Here is a 24,355-nt window from a genome sequence, read left to right on the forward strand (position 1 = left end):
ATAATTTTAGTCAAGTAAAATATGGATGAAAATGAATAAAGTACTACCAATTAAGGGAAAGAAAATAACCATAACCTTGTGATTTTTTCCCCTTTATTTAAAAAATTACTTTAAAATTTATGCTCATAGTAAAAAATTCAAACAGTAGAAGAGAGTGTATACAGAGAAGTCATTTCCCCACTCCCCAGTCTCACCCCAGGAGCTTGTGTGTGTCATTCTGGAAGTGTTCTGTGTATACATAAACATAGATATTTTTCATTTAAAAAACCACAAATGGGATCTCATATATTTTCTGTCAACGTATTTTAAAAAACAACTATATTTCATGGATATCTTTCCACATCAGCACATCAGAGCCACTTCATTCCTTTTAAGAACAGAAAAACTAATTTACTTAATTGTCTATGGGTAGATATTTTCATCAATCCTGGTATTTTATGCATAACATCTTTACATACTGACACATTGAATGGGAGTGGTCAAGCACTAGGAAATACTTTCTCCTAAAAGTTTACATTTTTCATTGACTAGAAGCACGAACGATTGGAATAGATTTGTGAAAGCAGAATGGCTGGGTTGGCAGTTAGACTTGAGGACTCAGGATCTCATCACTACTAAAAGAATGGTGCCATTTCCATGGCTGTTCTAAAACAATGCAGTAATGACATACTACTGTCCTCTTAAGAGTCCCTGGGTGGCACGTATGGTTCAGTGCTCACCTACTAGCTGAAAGGCTGGTGGTTCAAATCCACCAAAAGGTGCCTCAGAAGACAGCCTGGGGATTTGCTTCCAAAAGGTCACAGCCTTGAAAACCTATGGAGCAGTTCTACTCTGCACACATGCGGTTGCCCTCCTAGCTGCAAATAACTGCAAAAGGTATAAGGGCGGTTTATGCATAAAAAAAAGTCACTGTCACTTCATATACAGGCAATAACTAAAATATCTCAATCTAGACAAAATCAAAAGAAATGTTTTCAGTAGAAGCACTAATCACTTGGTATCAATAAAATGATCCAAAATAAACTTGGAGACCATGGCAAGTTATAGCTGTGTTAATGATGAAACATGATATCTACTATTTAAATTCAACAGCTGAAAGATTCCCTTTGCTTTATAAGGAAATTGTATACGTTTATAATGTATACTACTTCCAGATTCTATCACTCTGGAAACATGGCCCGTTAGAATTACGTTATTATTACAACTTTTTCCTTCACATCCACATCAGGGTGATTAGCTAAAGCTCTCATTTTCTGGGCACATTCTTCTCCATATAACAGAAAAAACAAGGAACCTTTATGAAAGGTGGAAGTGGACCTAAGAACTAAATGACCATCCTTCTTGACGCAGTTATTTAAATTCTGAAACAGTGTAAGCGCTCGAAGAAGAATCTCCTTTGCTACACGGCTGTCATAAAGGGAAAGGAATGATGAATCCACCTGAAATAGGACACAACGAGTATTAATAGATGAAAACACTTTTCCATGTATATTTTCATTTTAAAACTGCATTATTTTACATTTTTAAGTCTTGTCATAGGATATTATCCGTAAGATAAAACACTTGAATGTGTAAACGATGTCTCCCTACATTGTATACTAATAAAAAAGAAGAGGTTTTGCATTTTAGCTGAAAATTACTATGTACTTGGAATCCCAGAACGTAGACATCTGGAAAAACATCCATCTCCTTTTTAAGATCCATCGCATTTTTGTGCGAACTTACTAATTCACCAAACATTTACTGCACATGTTTGCCGTGGCACAGGGCAGGGGGGCTGGGATGCGAAGGTGAATACAACGGGGTCCCTTTTCTACAGGAGGGGAGGTCCATTCCACCTCATCACCGCCTCTGCTTCCTTCAGAACACTTCCCACAGCTTTTCATTATCTCCTTTGTTTACTACATTTTTTTGTTGCATCTGTCTTTTACACCAGACTGTGAGGTCCAGGAGGACAAGCACCACGTCGTGTCGTTTTCATACATATCCCAGAACTCGGCACAGCATCTGGCACCTACTAGGTACTCAGCAAATACTGGTGGATGTCTGAGGTAATATATGAACAAAAAAGGTCAAGTATAAAAGATGTGATGATATAAGTGTGTCCAAAATTTGGTAGATAAAGGTTTATTTTTGCTAGGAAGAATTTTTAGAAACAAAATAAAAGTAATATATATTCATTTATAGGAATTTTACATATGCAAAAAAGAAAAACATGTTTAATATCGCTCCTCAGAGATAACCCCTGTTAACATTTTAGGATAAATCTTTCTAGATCTATCTACAGGTCCAAATCTATATATTTGTGTATTTACAAAACAAATATGTAAGCTATTTACTTGGGCACCGAATAGTCCTTCTGCCATGGCTGGGTTTTCAGACAAATTCAAAAGCAGTTTCAAAACTTGAACCTGCAATAAGAAGAATACTAGTTTATTTCAGACCATTAGACATGAATTTTCTCTTCCTGGCATGCTATCCTCTCAGTGTTTCCACTTTTTAAAGTCCTGCCCTTGCTTCAAATGGCTCTGATTCTGTCCTACCATGAAAGCTTTTCAATTCACCTGATGTAGGTGGTCAGGCAGTCTGCCTCTCACAGTACTTGGCACCACTCTCAGAGCACTTACCACACAGATTTAAGGGGGAAAAAGTGATCTCTCAAAGCTCAGTTCATTTCTACTTAAAGTATGCAATTTCAGAACACTTTGGATACCAAGACTAACAACACAGCCCCTTTCTTTTTGGTGGGTTACTGTGAATCGTTGGGAGTCCTTAGGTGGTGCAAACAGCTAATGCACTTGGCTGCTAACCAAAACATTGGAGGTTCAACTCTATCCAGAGATGCCTCATTAGAAAGGCCTTGCGATCTACTTCTGAAAAATCTGCCACCAGAAACCCTCTGGGGCACAGTTCTACTCTGACATACAAGGGGCTGCCATGAGTTGGAGCTAACCCAGTGGCAACTGGGTGGTATACTCTGTAGAAGGCAGTGAAACATGAGAAAAAATACACAAAGTTAGATTATAGCCACAGATTAAACGAACAACGTATTTTGGTTTGAAATCATATTAAGTCCACTGCTTTTTTTCTGTTGTCACATGTGCCATCTTGTGGTGACTACAGGACATTTATTTTAAGCCATTAATTTTATTTACTCTCATTACAGCTGTAGCAAGTCCAAGGTTTACTTATATTAACCTTCACTATATTTACTTATGAATCAGTTGTGTATGCTGAAGGTTACTGACTGCAGTACAGTGAAATCATTGCCTTAAAACAAAGTAATATTTGTAAAAAGTCATTTTGGTGCTTGCTTAGTAAGAAAATATGTAAAACAAGATACAATTTCCAACTCACAAATGGATTACTTTTCAAAAGTTCATTTACAAGTTAGAATTTTAAAACTAACTTTTATGGAGAAACAATGTTCTAATCAGTGCTTAGACTCCCAGGCAGACCACAAAAATAAATTCTTTATCCCAGAAATAATATATTGGGCAATATAGTGGAAAAATAAAACAACACATAAAAATAGAACATACTATTGTGACATGAGTAATCTTTTAAAAAGTTATGAAGTATATTAAAACACAGACAATATCTGAGACAGAAATATACACAGGCCAGACTCTGAACTTAGTGTGCCTCCTGGGCTTTTAGGCAGAGTTGCTTCAGTGTAGGTAGTGGAGAGATCTTTCCTATAAGTGGCAATGCTGTGAGGGAAAGAGGGAAGGGAGTTGCCATTTGGGCCTCAGGGGCTTGGAAGTTATCTTGCTCCTCTGGAGAGAGCCGGGATGTTGATGGGTGTGTGCTTGATCAACGTTCACTGGAAGCAGCAGTCAAGAAATCAAATGACATATTGCATTGGGCAAATGTGCTGGAAAAGAACTCTTTAAAGTTAAAAAGCAAAGATGTAACTTTGAGGACTAAGGTGTGCCTGCCCCAAGCCATGGTATTTTCAATGGCCTCATATGCATGTGAAAGCTGGGACAATAAATAAGGAAGACCAAAGAACTGATGCCTTTGAACTGTGATATTGGTGAAGGATACTGAATATACCATGGACTGCCAGAAGAATGACCAAATCTGTCTTGGAAGAAGTACAGCCAGAATGCTCTGTAGAAGCAAGGATGATGAGATTTTTGTCTCATGTACTTTGGATATATTATCATCAGGAGAGACTAGTCCTTGGAGAATGACATCATGGTTGGCAGAGGGTCAACAAAAAAAAAGAAGACCGTCAACAAGATGGACTGACACAGTGGCTGTAACAACAGGCTTAAACATAGCAATGATTGTGAGGATGGCGCAGGACCAGGCAGTGGTCTGGTTCTGTTGTATGTGGGGTCACTTTGAGTCGGAATCGACTCAACAGCACCTAACAACTGGAACTGTGGCAAGTCCAAATAACAACAGTTGTACTACAGTGAGGCTCTCCTGCAATCACATCTTGATAACCTCAGAAATATCTTCAGCAACATCAAATATTTGGAGTACAGCTTAACATTTAGTCCTTCTAAAATGCTCATGCATTTTTCTGTCTTAACTGTGGCAGAGAACACAGACCAATACAGTAAAATCTTAAATAACAAGGAACCGAAATAATCAGAATATTTACTTAACCTATATTCTTTTTTATGCCTTTTTTTTAAGTGGCAATTGATGAAAACATTCACTAATATAGGCGGCATGTGGGGTTTATTCAAGCAACTTTCACAGTGTCTTCTGAGATCCCCATTAATCCAGGTCAATCTCTGCTGCCTCTTATATCTATATAAATGGACAAAGAATATCTAGAATGACGATTCAAAGACACTGAGACATCCTTCACATATTTAATACACGCCACTCACTGAAGTACTAAAGTGGTTTTAGAAAGATTTTCAACAAAAAAATGGCTGCATCAAAAAAAAAAAAATGTTATTTCTGAGGTAAGGAAGAATACTCAAACCAACTCATACCAATTCATGCCAATGACCCAATTCTAATACCAATGATCACAAAGATGGTATGGGACTGAGGAACATTTTGTTCTTTGTACATGGGGTCACCATGAGTTAGAAATGGCTTAACAGAAAATAACAAATAACAACAATAACAACATTACTGGCAGGGCAAAAAAGGCTAGCTACTACTTCACTTCAGGAAAAGATAAACTGATTCACAGAAAACCAAATGAACATCTAATGATAACTGAAATAACTGATGATTTTCGTAAGTTAACATTTTAATTCAATTTTAGGAGGAAAAAAATTACTTTCTTGAGCCCATGTGACAGTTTTAATAAACCTTGACTATACTTCCTCTTTTTTGAGGGACATCAACTTAAGATAGGTAACCTGAAAATTCAGTTTCAATCATAATAAGCTTGATGCAATAGCTTTTCATACTTCAATAGCTGCTTCATACCTTGGTGTTTCCATTTCCAGTAAGTAACACATGGAAAAAGTCTGTGATGTAACTGTTAAGCATATGCTGGTGGTCATTGGTGACAGTCATGTTTGTTAACAATCTCAGTCCGGCCATTTGCACAGCAGAGTTTAGGGGATCCGAGAACACATCCTCACAGACTTGATTGATGTATATCTGAAGACAGGAAAAAGAAAAGCGAGCATCTTAGAACCTCCAAAATTCTACCACTGAACAGGGACCGTTCTGCACAGTGGCTTAGGGCTATTTTCCAAGATGGAATTGGCTTCTCGGAAAAAGATGACATTTTTATCTGGCCTTCAAACATTGGTGACCTTTTTTTAAGCTCCTTTGGTTAATGACAGACACTGTGCTGAGCATCTTACAAATATACCTCACTTAATCCTCAAGACAATTCTATGAGGTGGGTGTTATTACAAACGAGGACTTTAAAGTTCAGGAGTACGGATGCTCTGCCCAAAGTTGGCCAGCTGGTAGGGGACAATTGTTGGCCTCCGGAGATCTAGTTCTACTCACTGGTGGCCTGTCACTTTCTGGGGCCTCCCAACTCAGTCTACCCTTCTATTTTAACTGGTCTGGGCACACCAGGTCAAGGGGGGAACTCTGTGAGGCCATTCTGTATCATGGTAAATACCTTAACAGTAGAATTCAGAGAGGTATGTCATGCTAGAAGTAAAAAGAAAGGGGCAAAGTGAAACAGAATTTTTCTTTACAGTTAGCGCTACCAAAAGTAAGCAAATGGAAAACTATATTTGGCCTAAGTTTCTTCTTATTTATCTGCTGTGGTTAGGTTAACTACCACTGGCACAAAGTAATGCAATGCCAAAAGTATTCCTGTTTCATATATAATTAACCCATGTAACAGAAAGTTTCCTGAAACCTGTTTTCTGTGTCTGGTCATGATCTTTTTAGCTTGGAAAAATTATGTTTCACAGATGAATGGTATTCACCAAACTAAATGTGACCTCCACCAAAAGTTTTAACTAGCAAAAAAATTTTCCCAATATGAAGTGTTAAATTATCAACTATCCCATAAGCCATTAAAAATTTTTTTTTAACTCCAGTATATCCATGTTATCACAGAACTAAAATGACAATAAAGCAAAGAGACATTAAACTTCTGTTTTCCTTTTATTGTGACTTAGGTGAAAGTCTTCACACAGTAAATTAGTTTCTTACTAAACAGTTAATACACGAATTGTTTTCTGACACTGCTTTCCAATCCTGCGAGGTGTCAACACTCTCCTCTTCTCCACCTCAGGTTTCCTATTTCCACTCATCCAGTTTTCCTGTCCCTTCCTGCCTTCTCATCTTTGCTTTTGGGCTGCTGTGCCCAACAGTTTTGTACACATAATTGAACTATGAAGCACGTCCCTCATGTGTATTATTGTTGGCCCTATAGACCTGTCTAATATTTGGCTGAAGGGTGAACCTCAGGAATGACTTCAGTACTGAGTTAAAAGGGTATCTGGGGGCCACACTGTCAGGGTTTCTACAGTCTCTGTCATACCAATAAGTCTCGTCTTTGTGAGGTAGAATTTTGTTCTACATTTTTTTGCCAGCTCTGTATGGGACCCTCTATTGTGATCCCTGTCAGAGCAGTTGGTCATGGTAGCCAGGCACATCCAGTTCTGCTGGGCTGAGTATGGTGGAGGTTGTCATAGCTGTGGTCCATTAGTTCCCTGGACTAATCTTTCCCTTGTGTCTTTGGTTTTCTTCATTCTCCCTTGCTCCAGATGGGGTGGGACCAATGGAGTATCTTAGATGGCCACTCACAAGCTTTTAAGACCCCAGATGCTACTCACCAAAGTAGGATGTAGAACATTTTCTTTATAAGCTCTTATGCCACTTGAGCTAGATGTCCCCTAAGACCATGGGTCCCACAGCCCTAAGCCCAGTAATGTGGTCCCCTAGGGAGTTTGGGTGCATCTATGGAGCTTCCATGATCTTGCCTTGGTCAAACTGTGCTGACTTCCCGAGTATTGTGTACTGTCTTACCCTTCACCAAAGTTACCACATATCTATTGTCTAGTGTCAGTGTTTTTCCCTTCCCACCTCTTCCCAACCTCAAAATCATCAAAGACTGTTTTCTGTGTGTAAACCTTTTCATGAGTTTTTATAATAGTGGTCTCATACAGTACACAATACTTTCATCCTTTTGTGATTGACTTATTTCACTCAGCATAATGATCCCCCACGTGTCTGTCAGTTTGTCGTACAGTGGGGGCTTGCGTGTTGCTGTGACGCTGGAAGTTATGCCACCAGTATTCATATACCAGCAGGGTCGCCCATGGAGGACAGGTTTCAGCTGAGCTTCCAGACTAAGACAGGCCAGAAAGGAGGACCCGGCAGTCTACTTCTGAAAAGCATTAGCCAGTGAAAACCTTATGAATAGCAGCAGAACATTGTCTGATATAGTGCTGGAAGCTGAGCCCCCAGGTTGGAAGGCACTCAAAGGATGACTGCGGAAGAGCTGCCTCCTCAAAATAGAGTCGACCTTAATGACGTGGATGGAGTCAAGTTTTCGGGACCTTCATATGCTGATGTGGCACGACTCAAAACGAGAAGAAACAGCTGCAAACATCCATTAATAATCAGAACCTGGAATGTATGAAGTATGAATCTAGGAAAACTGGAAATCGTCAAAAATGAAATGGAACGCATAAACATCGATATCCTAGGCATTAGTGAGCTGAAATGGACTGGCATTGGCCATTATGAATCAGACAATCATATAGTCTACTATGCTGGGAATGACAACTCAAAGAGGAATGGTGCTACATCATCATCAAAAAGAACTGTTCAAGATCCATCCTGAAGTGCAATGCTGTGGAACCAGGGATATCATTCCTGATGTCAGATGGATCCTGGCTGAAAGCAGAGAATACCAGAAGGATGTTTACCTGTGTTTTATTGACTATGCTAAGGCATTCGGCTGTGTGGATCATAACAAACTATGGATAACATTGCAAAGAATGGGAATTCCAGAACACCTAATTGTGCTCATGAGGAACCTTTACATAGATCAAGAGGCAGTTGTTCGGACAGAACAAGGGAATACTGATTGGTTTAAAGTCAGGAAAGGTGTGCGTCAGGGTTGTATTCTTTCACCATACCTACTCAATCTGTATACTGAGCAAATAGTCTGAGAAGCTGGAATATATAAAGAATGGGGCATCAGGATTGGAAGAAGATTCATTAACAACCTGCATTATGCAGATGACACAACCTTGTTTGCTCAAAGTGAAGAGAACTTGAAGCACTTACTAAGGAACATGAAAGACCACAGTCTTCCGTACGGATTGCACCACAACATAAAGAAAACACCTCCAGAAAACTACTGAAATAGAAGAGATCAGCAGAGTGTCGGGATACAAGATAAACATACAAAAATCAGTTGCATTCCTCTACACCAACAAAGAGAACATCGAAGAGGAAATCACCACATCAATGCCATTTACAGTAGCCCCCAAGAAGATAAAATACTTAGGAATAAATCTTACCAGAGATGTAAAAGACTTATACAAAGAAAACTACAGTACACTTCTGCAAGAAACCAAAAGAGACTTACATAAGTGGAAGAACATACCTTGCTCATGGATAGGAAGACTTAACATTATAAAAATGTCTATTCTACCAAAAGTGATCTATACATTTAATGCAATTCCGATCCAAATCCCAAGAAAATTCTTTAATGAGATGGAGAAACAAATCACCAATTTCATATGGAAGGGAAAGAGGCTCAGGATAAATAAGGCATTACTGAAAAAGAAGAACAAAGTGGGAGGCCTTACTCTACCTGATTTTAGAAACTATTATACCACCACAGTAGTCAAAACAGCCTGGTACTGGTACAACAACAGATACATGGACCAATGGAACAGAGTTGAGAATACAGACATAAATCCATCCACATACGAGCAGTTGATATTTGACAAACGCCCCAAAACAGTTAAATGGGGAAAAGACAGTCTTTTTAACAAATGGTGCTAGCATAACTGGATATCCATCTGCAAAAAAATGCAACAAGACCCATACCTCACTCCATGCACAGAAACTAACTCAACATGGATCAAAGACCTAAATATAAAATCTAAAATGATAAAGATCATGGAACAAAGAATAGGGACGTTAGGAGCCCCAATACATGGCATAAACAGTATATAAAACATTACTAACAATGCAGAAAAAAACTAGATAACTGGGAGCTCCTAGAAATCAAACACTTATGCTCATTCAAAGACTTCACCAAAAGAGTAAAAAGACTACCTACAGACTGGGAAAAAGTTTTTAGCTATGACATTTCTGATCAGCGCCTGATCTCTAAAATCTACATGATACTGCAAAATCTCAACTGCAGAAAGACAAATAACCCAATTAAAAAATGGGCCAAAGTTATGACTAGACACTTCACTAAAGAAGACATTCAGATAGCTAAGAGATATATGAGGAAATGTTCACGATCATTAGCCATTAGAGAAATGCAGATCAAAACTACAATGAGATTTCATCTCACTCCAACAAGGCTGGCATTAATCCAAAAAACACAAAATAATAAATGTTGGAGAGGCTGTGGAGAGATTGGAACACTTATACACTGCTGGTGGGAATGTCAAATGGTACAACCACTTTGGAAATCGATTTGGTGCTTCCTTCAAAAGCGAGAAATAGAACTACCATACGATCCAGCAATCCCACTCCTTGGAATATATCCTAGAAAAATAAGAGCCTTTACACAAACAGATATATGCACACCCATGTTTATTGCAGCACTGTTTACAACAGCAAAAAGATGGAAGCAACCAAGATGCCCATCAATGGATGAATGGATAAATAAATTATGGTATATTCACACAATGGCATACTACGCATCGATAAAGAACAGTGAGGAATCTGTGAAACATTTCATAACATGGAGGACCTTGGAAAGCATTATGCTGAGTGAAATTAGTTGCAAAAGGACAAATATTGTATAAGACCACTATTATAAGAACTTGAGAAATAGTTTAAACTGAGAAGAAAACATTCTTTTGTGGTTACGAGAGGGGGGAGGGGGAGGGAGGGAGGGAGCGCTGGGGAGCAAGGGAGGGTGGGAGGGGGTATTCACTAATTAGATAGTAGATAAGAACTACTTTAGGTGAAGGGAAAGACAGCACACAATACAGGGGAGGTCAGCACAATTAGACTAAACCAAAAGCAAAGAAGTTTCCTGAATAAACTGAATGCTTCAAAGGCCAGTGTAGCAGAGGCAGGGGTCTGAGGACCATGGTTTCAGGGGACATCCAAGTCAATTGGCATAATAAAATCTATTAAGAAAACATTCTGCATCCCACTTTGAAGGGTGGCGGCTAGGGTCTTAAATGCTAGCAAGCAGCCATCTAAGATGCATCAATTGGTCTCCACCCACCTGGATCAAAGGAGAATGAAGAACACTAAGGACACAAGGCAATTACGAGCCCAAGAGACAGAAAGGGCCACATGAACCAGAGACTACATCATCCTGAGACCAGAAGAACTAGATGGTGCCCAGCTACAACCGATGACTGCTCTGACAGGGAACACAACAGAGAACCCCTGAGGGAGCAGGAGAGCAGTGGGATGCAGACCCCAAATTCTCATAAGACCAGACTTAATGGTCTGACTGAGACTGGAAGGACGCCAGTGGTCATGGCCCCCAGACCTTCCATTGGCCCAGGACAAGAACCATTCCCGAAGCCAACTCTTCAGACATGGATTGGACTGGACAATGGGTTGGAGAGGGATGCTGGTGAGGAGTGAGCTTCTTAGATCAGGTGGACACTTGAGACTATGTTGGCATCTCCTGCCTGGAGGGTAGGTGAGAGGGTGGAGGGGGTTAGAAGCTGGAGAAATGGACACAAAAAGAGAGAGTGGAGGGAGAGAGCAGGCTGTCTCATTAGGGGGAGAGCAATTGGGAGTATGTAGCAAGGTGTATATGGGTTTTTGTGTGAGAGACTGACTTGATGTGTAAACTTTCACTTAAAGCACAATAAAAAAATCATTGAAAAAAAAAAAATCCTCACAACTGGACCCATGAGCAACATCATCATAAACAGAGAAAAGATTGAAGTTGTCAGGGATTTCATTTTACTTGAATCCACAATCAACAGCCATGGAAGCAGCAGTCAAGAAATCAAAAGATGCACTGCATTGGGTAAATCTGCTGCAAAGGACCTCTTCAAAGTGTTGAAAAGCAAAGATGTCACCTTGAAGACTACGGTGCGCCTGACCCAAGCCATGGTGTTTTCAATTGCATCATATGCAAGTGAAAGCTGGACAAGAGGAGGAGAATTGACGCCTTCGAATTGTGGTGTTGGCGAAGAATACTGAATATACCATGGACTGCCAAAAGAACAAACAAATCTGTCTTAGAAGTAGTACAGCCAGAATGCTCCTTAAAGGTAAGGGTGGCGAAACTGAGTCTTACATACTTTGGACAAGTTGTCAGGAGGGATCGGTCCCTGGAGAAGGACATCTTGCTTGGCAGAGTACAGGGTCAGCGGAGAAGAGGCAAACCCTCAATGAGGTGGATTGACACAGCAGCTGCAACAATAAGCTCAAGCATAACAATTGTAGGGTTGGCTCAGGAGCAGGCAGTGTTTCGTTCTGTTGTGCATGGGGTCGGTATGAGATGGCACCTAACGGCGACGACCTGGAGATTCATGCATGTTGTAAAACGTTTCGCAGATTCATCATTGTTCTTTATTGTTGCTTAGTGTTCCATTGTGTGTATGTATCATGGTTTGTTTATTCACTCATCTGCTGATGGGCACTTAGGTGGTTTCCATCTTTTTGTTATTTTGAATAATGCTGCAATGAACATGGGTGTATATGTCTATTTATGTGACCGCTCTTAGTACTCTAGAATATATTCCTAAGGGTGAGATTGCTGGATCATGTGGTATTTCTATTTCTAGCTATTTAAGGAAGCATCACATTGTTTACCAAAATGTTAATACCATCCTGCATTCCTACCAGTAGTGAATAAGTGTTTCAATCTCCCCGCAACCTCTCCAACATTTGTTATTTTCTGTTTTTTTTTTGATTCATGCCAGAAACATCAGGGTAAGATGATATCTCACGATAGTTTAGATTTGCATTTTTTTTAATGGCTAGGGATCCTGAGCATTTCCTCATATGTCTGTTAGCTGCCTGAATGTCTTCTTTGATGAAGTGTTTGCTCATATCCTTTGCCCATTTTTTAACTGAATTATTTATAATACTGGTCTATAGATTTTAGAGATTAGACCTTTCTACGTCACAGCCAAAATTTTTTCCTCCAGTCTGTAGGTTCTCTTTTTAACTCTTTTGCTGAAGTGTCTTGATGAGCGTGTTTAATTTTTAGGAAATTCCATTTATCTAGCTTATCTTCTAGTGTGTGTATTGATAATTATGGTTTATTTTTATGCTGTTTATGCCATATATTAGGGTCCCCAGTGTTGACCCTATTTTTTCTTCCATGATTTTTATAGCTTTGGGTTTTATATTTAGATCTTTGATCCATTTTGAATTAGTTTTTATGTATGGTGTGAGGTATGGGTCCTCTTTTTTTTTTTACAGAGGGACATCCAGTTTTGCCAGAACCATTTGTTAAAAAGACTGTCTTTTCCTCATTTAACAGACTCTGAGCCTCTGTCAAAGATCAGGTGGCCATAAGTAGATGCATTTCCATCTGCATTCTTGATTCTGTTCCATTGGTCAATGTGTCTGTCACTGTACCAGTAGTACCAGGCTGTTTTGACTATCATAGTTGTATAGTAGGTTCTGAGGTTAAGTAGTGTGAGGCCTCCTACTTTGCTCTTTCTCTTCAGTAACGCTTTACTTATCCAGGGTCTCGTTCCTTTCCATATAAAGTTAATGATTAGTTTTTCCATCTCGTTAAAAACGCTGTTGGTATTCAGATTGGGACTGTATTGTATTTGTAGACTGCTTTGAGCAGAATTGACATTTTCACAATGTTCAGTCTTGCTATCTAGGAGCATGATATGTTTTTCCATTCATGAAGGTCTCTTTTGGTTTCTTGCAGTAGTGTTTTGTAGTTTTCTGTGTATAGGTCTTTCACATCCCTGATTAGATTTATTCTAAGTATTTTACCTTTTTAGGGGCCATTGTAAATGGTATTCTTTCCTGATTTCCTTTTCATAGTTCTCTTTATTGGTATATAGGAATCCAACTGATTTTTGTATATTTATTTGTATCCTGCTATTCTGCTAAATCTTTCTATTCCAATAGCTTTTTTTTGTGGAGTCTTTAGGGTTATCTATGTATAGTATCATATCATCCGTGAATAGGCATAGTTTTACTTCTTCCTTACCAATTTGGATGCCCTTTATTTCTTTTTCTTGCCTTATTGCTCTAGCCAGGACTGGTGGCACAATGTTAAATAGGAGTGGTGATAAAAGGCATCCTTGTCTCGTTCCCATTCTCAAGGGAAGGTTTCCAGCCTCTCTGTCGAGAACAATGTTGGCTGTTGGTTTTGTACAGATTCTCTTTATTATGTTGAAGAATTTCCTGTCTATTCCTATCTTACCGAGAGTTTTTATCAGATATCGGTGTTGGACTTTATCAAACGACTTTTCTACATCGATTGAGATGATCATGTGATCCTTTTGTTCTATTTATGCGGTAGATTATGTCGATTGATCTTCTAATGCTGAACCATCCCTGCATACCTGGTATGAATCCCACTTGGTTGTGGTGTATTACTTTTTTTATATGATGCTGAATTTTATTGGCTAGAATTTTGTTGAGAATTTTTGGTTTTATATTCATGAGAAATGTTGACCTGTAATTTTCTTTTTTTGTGGTGTTTTTGCTGATTTTGATATCAGGGTTATGCTGGCTTCATAGAATTAATTTGGAAGTATCCTTTCCTTTTCTATGCTCTGAAATAGTTTGAGTAGTACTGGTGTAAGCTCTTCTCTGAATGTTTGGTAGAATTCTCCAGGGAAGCCATCTGGGCCAGGGTTTTTTTTGTTGTTGTTGAGAGTTTTTTAAACTACTTCTTCAATCTCTTCCCTTGTTAGGAGTCTGTTCAGATTCTCTACCTCACTGTGTGTTAGTTTAGGTAGATGGTGTGTTTTTAGACATTTGTCCATTTCCTCTAGGTTTTCAAATTTGTTGGAGTACAGTTTTTCATAGTGCTGTGTTATGATCCTTTTTATTTTAGCTTTAATGTCCCCCATTTCAATTCTTCCTTGGGTTATTTGCTTCCTCTCCTGTTTTTCTTTTGTCAGTTTGGCCAACAGTTTGTTGATTCTTTCAAAGAGCCAACTTCTGTTTTTTTTTACTTTCTATTGTTTTTCTATTCTCTTTCATTTATTTCTGTTCTGATCTTTATTATTTCTTCTGGTGGCTGTGGGCTTCTTTTGATGTTCTCTATATGTCTGAGTTGTAGGGCTAACATTTCAATTTTGTCCCTTCCTTCTTTTTTGATGTATCTGTTGCTATAAATTGACCACTGAGCACTGCCTTTGCTGTCTCCCAAAGGTTTTGGTAAGATGCGTTTTCATGCTCAATTGATTCTAGGGATTGTTTGATTCCATCTTTGATTTCTTCTGTTACCCAGTGGTTTTTAAGCAAGGTGTTATTCAGTCTTCATGTATTTGTTTTTTTTTCCTGGCTCTTCCTGTTATTAATTTCTACTTTTATGGTGTTGTGATCAAAGAAGATGCTTTGTATTATCACAATGTTTGGATTTTGTTGAAGGTTGCTTTCTGGCCCAAGATGTGGTCTATTCTGGAGAACATTCCATGTGCATTGGAAAACAATGTATACTTTGTTGCTATTGGATAGAGTGCTCTGTATATGTCTATGAGATCAAGATGGCTGATTGTGGCCTTAAGATCGTCTGTATCTTTGCTGAGTTTCTTGCTAGATGTTCTGCTCTTTACTGAGAGTAGTGTGTTGAAGTTTGCTACTATTATTGTGGAACTGTCAATTTCTCTTTCCAGTGCTTTTAAGGTTTGTTTTATGTATTCTAGAGCCCTGTCGTTGGGTGTAGATATTCGTTATGCTTATGTCTCCATGGTGGAGTGTCCCTTTAATCATTATATAATGTCCTTCCTTGTCTTTTATGATGGATTTTGCCTTGAAGTCTATTTTATGAGATTAGTATTGCTGTTCCTGTTCTTTTTTTGGTTGCTGTTTAAACTTTTTTTTTAAATCGTGGTAAATATGTAACAAACCGTTGCCATTTAAACATTTTTTTTTATATGTACAATTCACTGACATAAACTTGTAATCTGGTTTCAAGATCTAAATGACATTTATAAGCCAACTAGTTCTTTTGGTCATAACTTCATTACACAGCCATTCTTTAAAAAATGGCATTTGTCTACCTTTCATAAATCATATATTTTCATAAGACAGTGGTGTCTTTCAAAGCTTCTCCAAAATGTGTTAAGCATCTATATCCTTTTTATCTCTAAATCTCTTCCCCACTGTAATTCTTGTAACAAGATTGCTAGACGGTCCAGCTCAGTTATTCCTGGAATGGTGCCTACCTTGCCTTGTTTCTTCCCACTGGAATTTTCTGTTTCCTCAACTCTACTTCTAGAAATCTTAAGACATTCTCAAACCCAGATCAGACTCCATGTTTTACACAGAGACTTCTAGATGAGATCTTTCCTTTCTATGTTCTCAACAATGTCTTACATTTTTCCTTAAAGAACGTCATTATGTTCTACCTTGAATTACAACTATTAATGGGTTTGCCTTATCCCTCCTTCTAGCTTTCTTGCAAGAGTTTTATCATGTCCATTCCCATATTCTGTAGCACAGAGCAGGAGCTCAATTAATGTTGATTTGAACTAAATGAAGACAATTTTCCAATTTATATTGTGTCTTTTCTCGTTTATGTTATTTGGTTCTGGGCTGGCTCCTTTACCATACTTTGAATTAAACTGATTCCCAACTTCAAAAGTCCAATGCATCGCTTATCGGCTGGTTCACATCCCTTCCTCTGGATCATTCTCCATCCTTCTAAAGATAATTCTTAGCCATAATGTTATAAAAAATAGTCCACTAAAGTTTCAAAACCACCCTTTTGGTATTTTCTCTTTCATTTACAGTACACCTAATACATTTGTGTTTTCGGATAACTTACCTTTATGATGTCTTGATTTTCAACATTCACACTCAGGTTATTTAGTGCGTTTAAAGCTTTCTCTTTAATACTGTGGTTGGGGTTGCTGATCATGTCTCCAACAATTGGAATACCACCCAATTCACGAATAATGGCCTAAGAGGGAGAAAATAGGACCATGACTTTAATATGCACCCCCTTACCTTGAATTCTGTGCATCTACAAATAAAATTAAAAAACGAATAACTCTTTGGAAATACCTTTCCCGTATACAATTATAATCTGTAATTTCTGTTTATCCTTTACTATCACAATTTTATAGGGAAAAATTACCAACGTAGTAAGATATGCAATTCTTTTAAACTATAGCATGGAAATATACAATAAAAAGATTCGCAGAGCTAATGTAATGATCTTAAAACAATTCACAAAATTATTTTCTTTTGAAGTAAGTTCTTTAATGCCTCTCTTAGAGGCAAACTGTGAAAAGTATTATGATTTAAAATATCAAAGTAATGTTCTGTTAAAATGTATTCTTTGGAACACTAGTTCCTCAAGACGTTAAGAGATATTCCACAATAAAAGGGGATTCCGTGGTTAAATAAGGTTGGGAGACTCTGGGTATAAGTAAGACCAAAGAAGAACTGATGCCTTTGAATTATGGTATTGGCAAAGAATACTGAATATACCATGGACTGCTGGGAAAATGAACAAGTTTGTCTTGGAAGTACAGCCAGAGCGCTCCTTGGAAGCAAGGATGGCAAGGCTTCTTCTCACATACTTCGGACATGTTATCAGGAGGGATCAGTCCCTGGAGAAAGACTTCATGCTTGCTAAGGTCAGCGGAAAAGAGGAAAACCCTTGATGATACAGAATGACACAGTGGTTCCAACAATGGGCTCAAGCATAATGACCACTGTGAGGATGGCACAGGACTAGGAAGTGTTTCGTTCTGTTGTACACAGAGTCGCTATGAGTCAGAACCAACTTGACAGTACCTAACAACAATAAGCAGCGGTTAAGAGCTTGACTGCTAACCAAAAAGTCAGTGGTTCAGATTCACCAGCCGATCATTTGAAACCCTATGGGGCAGTTCTACTGTCATATATGGTCGCTATGACTTGGAATCGACTTGACAGCATCCGGTTTGGGTTTTTTTTGGGTTAGTGGTTTTCAAACTTGGTCCAGGGACAATCTGCTTCGGAAATACCTGAGTGCTTGTTAGAATTCTGATCCCTAGGCCTTATCTACTAAACTAGAAACTTTGGGAAAGGGGCTCGGCAATCTACGTTTTAAATAAATTCCTAGTTCTTAGGTACACTGAAGTTTGATTATCATTTTGGAGAATTTTAAGGTATATTTAAAAACCATCACAAAATTCTGGATACTATAGTTTCCTTCACAGAATATATATGAAGCACACTAACGATTACATATACATGAAACAATTTAATAACATCTACAACATGTAGTTGCAATGTCAGCATTAATAAAACACATTTGTTTTAAGTTCAATATACAATCTAAAACACACTGTTAAATGTTACCTGCTGCTGTGGAGTATAACTGCCCCACAGGATTTCCAAGATAGCATTGTCTGTAATATTTACAGAAGCTTACTACCACATCTTTCTCCCTTGGATTGGCTGCTGGATTTGAACTGCCAAACTTTCAGTTACCAGAGCTTAACCATTGCACCACCAGGGCTCCTCCAGTTAAGTATTAGATGCTTTCACTGTTCTACTGAAGTGCTGCTGAATTTTAAGTACTTAATGCTAAATATTGATTAGATATACTTATTAATGTGTTGCCGGTGACCAATTTCATATGAATCTAGAATCATGTCAACATATCATGCTACTATTACGTTTGGCTTTTCAGAAGTAAACATTATGTTGTAGGTATAAGGTGTCACGTTATAGATGAGGAAATTCAGGGTCCAAGAGGTTAAATACCATATCCAGGGTCACCATAACTTCTAGTGTGTAAGAATGGAAGGAGTTTGTGTGCGGGGACTAGGGTACTTACTTGGTTAGCTGAAAAGGCTGCGTTGTTACCCAGAGTGACCAAAGCTCTTTCAATAATTACAGAATCCTCAGTTGACTCGAGCAGGTAAAGGAGTTTCTGAAGTTGTTCAGCATTCAGGACTTCATCATATGAACCATCTGTTAAGTCTTCTGCATAAGAAGATTATTTAGAGTTTATCTAAAAATCAACTGACTTTTTATTTTAAAAGCAACATCAAATAGATACTATGCCAGGCACTGTTTTAAGCACTTTACATGCTTGCTCTCACTTAATCTTTAAACAACACCAGGAAGAAGGTGCTATTATTATTCCCATCTTACAGATGGGAAACCGAGGCTTACAGATGTTAAGAAATTAGCTAGTGATCACTTAGTATTTCTCTATTAGCAAGACAATACCATGCAAATGATATACATCCCTAAAAGCTGATAGCATTGAAAAATCAAGTATACCCATCCAATGGAACACCTGCCTATGGAGCACAAATAATTAAGGAACAGGATTTGCTTTAAGAAGACCTTTTCTGTTTACAATTTTAAGAGCACCTCAGGCAGGAGAAAAAGCTGTGGAAGTAACCTGTGTTGCTTGCGTGGTATTTTTGCTTGCTTATATGAACAAGGGATTATGACCAGGATGCTAAAATAACAATCCTGCCGGAAGTGATCACAAAAGATCATCATTTTGAATAAAAACCGTAACACTCAAATGCTGGATCTGCTCAGTGATTTTTAGATTTTATAGCCTGAACTTTAAAGTAAAAACCCTCTTTACAGGGATCTCTACTTTTTTTAAAGAAGGCACTGTTTTATTACATTCATTTTCACATATACTTAGACTTAATCACATGTTCATGTTATGGTTGGACAAGTGTTATTAGGTGCCATCAAGTCACTTCCAACTCATAGTGACCCTATGTATTAACAGAACAAAACACTGCCTGGTGCTGTGCCATCCTCACAATCACTGCTATGTTTGAGCCCATTGTTGCAGGCACTGTGTCGATCCATCTTTTTGAGCATCTTCCTCTTTTTTGCTGACCCTTTACCTTACCAAGCATGAAGTCTTTCTCCAGGGACTGGTCCCTCCTGATTACATATCCAAAGTACATGAGACAAAGTCTCACCATCCTTGCTTCCAAGGAGCACTCTGGCTGTACTTCAAGATAAACAAACAAAAAAATCAAAACAAAACCTGTTGCTGTCAAGTCAATTCTGACTCATAGTGGCCCCACAGGACAGAGCAGAACTGCCCCGTAGAGTTTCCAAGGAGTGCCTGGTAGATTTGAACTGTGGACCTTTTGATTAGCAGCCAAAGCACTTAACCACTACACCACCAGGGTTTCCACTTCCAAAAGAGACTTGTTCATTCTTCTGGTAATCATGGTACATTCAACATTCTTCGCCAACACCACTAATTCTAAGATACCAATTCTTCTTTAGTCTTCCTTATTCACTAACTTTCACGTGCATATGAGGCGACTGAAAATATCATGTCTTGGATATAGGCGCACCTTAGTCTTCAAGGTGACACCTTTGCTTTTCAACACTTTAAAAAGGTCTTTTGCAGCAGATCTGCCCAGTGCAACACATCCTTTAATTTCTTGACTGCTGCTTCCATGAGCACTGATTGTGGATCCAAGTAAAATGGAATCCTTGACAACTTCAATATTTTCCCTGTTTATCATGATGTTGCTTATTGGTCCAGTTGTAAGGACTTTTGTTTTATGTTGAGATGTAATCCATGCTAAAGGCTGTAATCTTTGATCTTCATCAGCGAGTGCTTCAAGTCTTCTTTGCTTTCAGCAAGCAAGATTGTGCCACCTGCATATCACAGGTTGTTAATAAGCCTTCCACCAATCCTCATGCTCCATGTTCTTCTTCATATAGTTCAGCTTCTCGGATAATTTGCTCAGGATACAGATTGAATAAGTATGAATCCGACCTGAACTTCTGGCAGTTCCCTGTCAATGTACTGCTGTAACCATTTTGAATTATCTTCAGCAAAATTTTACTTTCGTGTGATATTAATTCCTGCATTCCATTGAAATCACCTTTCTTTGGAATGGGCACAAATATGGATCTCTTCCAGTCAGTTGGCCAGGCAGCTGTCTTCCAAATCTCTTGGTACCGATGTGTGTGCACCTCTAGTGCTGCATCTGTTTGTTGAAACATCTCAATTGGGTATTCTGTCAATTCCTGGAGTCCTGTTTTTCACCAATGCCTTCAGTGCAGCTTGGACTTTTTCCTTCTATACCATAGGTTCTTGATCATATACTACCTCCCGAAATTGCTTAACGTTGACCAATTCTTTAGTACAGTGACTCTGTGTATGCCTTCCATCTTCTTTTGATGCTTCCTGCATTGTTCAATATCTTGTCCACAAAGTCCTTCAAAATCGCCACTCGGGGCTTGGATTTTTCTTCAATTCTTTCACCTTCAGAAATTCCAAACCTGTTCTTCCCTTTGGCTTTCTTTGTACATTCCACTATAAATACTGCCTCTTTTCAAGCTGTCCTTTGAAACCTTCTGTTCAGATCTCTTATTTATTCATTTCTTTCATTAGCTTTAGCTACTCTATGTTCCTGAGCAATTTTCAGTCTCTTCTGACATCCAATTTTGGTCTTTTCTTTCTTTCCTGTCTTTTTAATGACTTTTTGCTTTCTTCATATATGATGTCCTTGATGTCACTCCACAACTTGTCTGGTTTTCAGTCATTAGGGTTCAATGCATCACATTTATTGAGATGGTCTCAAATTTAGGTGGGATATACTCAAGGCAGTATTCTGGTTTTGTGGACTTGTTTTGATTTTCTTCAGCTTCAGCCTGAACTTGCTTATGAGCAACTGATGGTCTGTTCTGAGGTCAGCCCCTGGCCTTGTTATGACTGATGATATTGAGCTTTTCCATCGTCTCTTTTCACAGGTATAGCTGATTTGATTCCTGTGTATTCCACCTAGAGAGGTCCACATGTATGGCCGCAGTTTATGTTGCCAAAATACGTATTTGCAATGAATAAGTCACTGGTGTTGCAAAATTCTGTCATGTGTTCTCTGGTGTCAATTTTTTATCATCAAGGCCATGTTTTACAACTACAGGTCCTTTTCCAACTTTTGCTTTCCAATCACCAGTAATTATCAATGCCTCTTGATAGTGCATTTGATCAATTTCAGACTGCAGAAGCCAGTAAAAATCTTCAATTTCCTCATCTTTCGCATGAGCAGTTAGTGCATAAGTGTGAGTAACAGTTGTATTATCTGGTCTTCCTCGTAGACAATGGATATTATCCTATCACTGACAGCGCTGTATTTCAGGATAGATCCTGAAATATTCTTTTTGATGATGAATGTGAAGCGATTCTTCTTCAGTTTGTCATTCTCAGTAGACTAAATAATTGTCTCATTCAAAATGGCCAATACCAGTCCGCGGACAAAATAACAACTATATATTTATTCAAAGTGAAGTTATAACAGATTTTAACAAATTATTTTTTGTTGCTGTTGTTCAGAATATATACAGCAGAACATGTACCAATTTAAGTTTCTACATGTACAACTCAGTGACACTTATTACATCCTTCCAGTTGTGCAAACACTTCCACGCTCTTTTTGGAATTATTCCTCCCCCATTAACATAAACTCACTGACCCCTAAGTTTCCTATCTACTCTTCCCAGTTGCTGTTAATTTGAAAAACGGAAGCGAGTTCTGTAACACTATTATTGTGTTATACAGTTTCAACATGACTTCTTCCAAATGAAACTGTATGACCAGAAGTCAGACTGTGCATGTGCCCACCATACACTGGGAGGTAAAGGATACACAACAGCAGGGGCTGTATGATCTCATATCTATCCCTTTCCTTCTCTTTATATATATACACCCAGTTGTTAGAGGTGGCCACCTTTGGGAGCTAGGATTACCAACAATTTTATTTTCTACCCTGTTTGTAAGACTATTTTAATTTTTTAAAAACATAAACAAGCATTACTCCTATTATTAAAAATGGGTGCATTGCTTAAAGAGCAATCACCAAAAAAAAAAAAAAGAGGAAAAGGGAAAAATGTAGATTATGGGCAACAATTAATGACATGATGTCCTAAGGTATCCAAATTAAAAATCTGTTAGCGAAATGTAAAAAACCAGCGGATTACCACTATTAACTCTTGTGATCAGGGGCCCTGGATGCTGCTTTTACTCCCGAATCCTTTACATGCCTCATTTGCACCTACAAAACAGGGTTCCGCTCAATCTTACAAAAACTGATTTTCTGGCTTTTAAAGTTGCAGGCAAGATGCTGGACCACGGTGACTTAAAAGTGTCTCCCCGCACAGGGCCGGGACGAGCACAGGCCCAGGTGACGTCCCTTTTTCCAGGGAACTGCACACAGCATTTCATCTTATGGCTCGAGGCACGAAATGCCCCATCCACAAAGGCCCAGTGCAAGATTTAAAGTGCGAGGCAATCAACGTGCGTTTGAGAAACCCATCCTCCGCTGGACTCTGAACTCAAAAAAACAGTTAAGTTTGGGAAACCTTTCATCCCGTGATTTTGAACAAAGAATTGGCGGCAGGGAGGAGGCTCAGGATCCAACGCGCCTACCCAAATCAAATGAACAATCCGCTCTCTCCACCTGGGCTTCCAGGCCTTGCGCTCTCATGCAGCCTCCCTCCCGCCTCTGGCGCGATTACTGCGAGGGCGGGAAAGCCCCCAGCGCCTGCGGAGTCTTTGGCGCCCTCCCCGGCCCCCGACCACCGCCAGACGCCCGCGGCCTCACCTGCGGACGGCGAGGGGCGCAGCCGGGGCCCGCGGCCGACTCGCCGCTGGCCCCGCGTCAGCCGGTAAATGCAGTAGCAGGCGCCGGCCCCGAGGACCAGGCCCGCCGCCACCCAGCCCACGTCCCGGGCGCCGCCCATGCTGCCGCCGGGGCGGGGGCGCGAGAGGCTCGCGAGGCTGGCGCGGGGGCTGCGGCGTGGGCTGGGCGCCGGGCGCTGGGCGCTGGGGTCTGCACAGCCCGCGGGCGCCGCCGCCTCCGCCGGAGCGCGACCGAGTCGAAGAGAAAGGAAATGGGGGTCTGAGCTCCGCCTCCCGGAAACGGCCCTGCCGAAATAGTAAAGCCTCCTGCTCGGTCCCACGGCCCTGCGCGCGGCCGGTGCCGGTGGGCAGGTGGGGGACTGGACTCCGCGAGGAGTTGCACGGGCTGCGCGCCCTGAGGGGCGACTACGCACACAGCCGCCGCCGCTGCCCCGGGCGTCCCCCTCGTTCTCCCCAGGAGCGTTCAGTCTAGGTTCCAGGCCCGCCTCCCTCCCCGCGGACCCAGAGATGGGGGCGGGAGACTCCGCCGCGCTCCTCCCCACTCCCGCGGTTGCCAGGGCAACGTCGGGACGCGCCAGCCCCTAGTCCGCGCGCGCCGTCTGCTGCTGGGGCGCGGAGAGCTGGCTCGGAGCGCGGCTTCGGAGTCTGGCCTCTGGCCATGGCCTCGCTACGCACTGCCAAGCCCTGGCTGAAGAGCTACTTCAAGGAGAACTACATTCCCCAGGTTTGCGAGGTACTGGAGCCAAGTGGCGGCGGACACATCGATTGTGAGCAGTGAGAGGAGAGAAGAGTCGGGGGAGACTTCCTACTCGGGCGTGGGGTGGAGAGGAGGAGCGGTATAGGAGGGGATGAGGTCCTCTTTGGACAAGTCAGTGGTCTGAGCTGAAGATACAGATCCAAGAAGAGAAGACAGGGGCGATGATGACTGAAGGGAGGAGCGGGTGACATCTTCCAGGGAGAAAAGAGCGGAGTGAGCACAGGGCC

The 24,355-nt window shown here is 40.1% G+C and overlaps 3 protein-coding genes across 12 annotated transcripts in view; 2 read left to right on the forward strand and 1 right to left on the reverse strand.

The window, feature by feature from the left end:
• NAPEPLD (N-acyl phosphatidylethanolamine phospholipase D) overlaps positions 1-2,065 on the forward strand; it is a 55,913-nt gene extending 53,848 nt beyond the window's left edge. For 7 of the 8 annotated variants that reach the window (XM_049893113.1, XM_049893118.1, XM_049893116.1 and 4 more), the window contains one exon: positions 1,937-2,065. The gene's annotated coding sequence lies outside the window, so the exon portion shown is untranslated. The remainder of the gene's footprint in view (positions 1-1,936) is intronic. The other variant, XM_049893115.1, reaches the window with a different exon arrangement.
• Positions 51-23,634, reverse strand: ARMC10 (armadillo repeat containing 10). The gene is made up of 6 exons (XM_049893121.1): positions 23,334-23,634; positions 18,563-18,711; positions 16,556-16,690; positions 5,410-5,586; positions 2,340-2,411; positions 51-1,439 (listed from the first exon to the last, which is right to left on the reverse strand). Exons 1-6 carry the CDS (start codon positions 23,470-23,472, stop codon positions 1,188-1,190), a joined length of 924 nt encoding a protein of 307 aa, XP_049749078.1. The 5' UTR covers positions 23,473-23,634; the 3' UTR covers positions 51-1,187.
• FBXL13 (F-box and leucine rich repeat protein 13) overlaps positions 23,632-24,355 on the forward strand; it is a 358,734-nt gene continuing 358,010 nt past the window's right edge. For all 3 annotated transcript variants that reach the window (XM_049893085.1, XM_049893086.1, XM_049893083.1), the window contains exon 1: positions 23,632-24,104. In XM_049893085.1, the coding sequence (XP_049749042.1) occupies positions 24,030-24,104 (75 nt within the window). In that variant the 5' untranslated portion in view covers positions 23,632-24,029. The remainder of the gene's footprint in view (positions 24,105-24,355) is intronic.

This window comes from Elephas maximus, chromosome 8 (genome assembly GCF_024166365.1).
Source record: "Elephas maximus indicus isolate mEleMax1 chromosome 8, mEleMax1 primary haplotype, whole genome shotgun sequence".
In the NCBI taxonomy this organism is placed as follows: Eukaryota; Metazoa; Chordata; class Mammalia; order Proboscidea; family Elephantidae; genus Elephas; species Elephas maximus.

Coding starts and splice junctions, on each gene's coding strand:
- ARMC10 (XM_049893121.1), bottom strand. CDS start 23,472: ATGGGCGGCGCCCGGGACGTGGGCTGGGTGGCGGCGGGCCTGGTCCTC. Junction 18,712..23,333: donor GCGCCCCTCGCCGTCCGCAG/GTGAGGCCGCGG, acceptor CTTCTTATGCAG/AAGACTTAACAGATGGTTCA. Junction 2,412..5,409: donor CTGGAAATGGAAACACCAAG/GTATGAAGCAGC, acceptor TTCTTATTGCAG/GTTCAAGTTTTGAAACTGCT.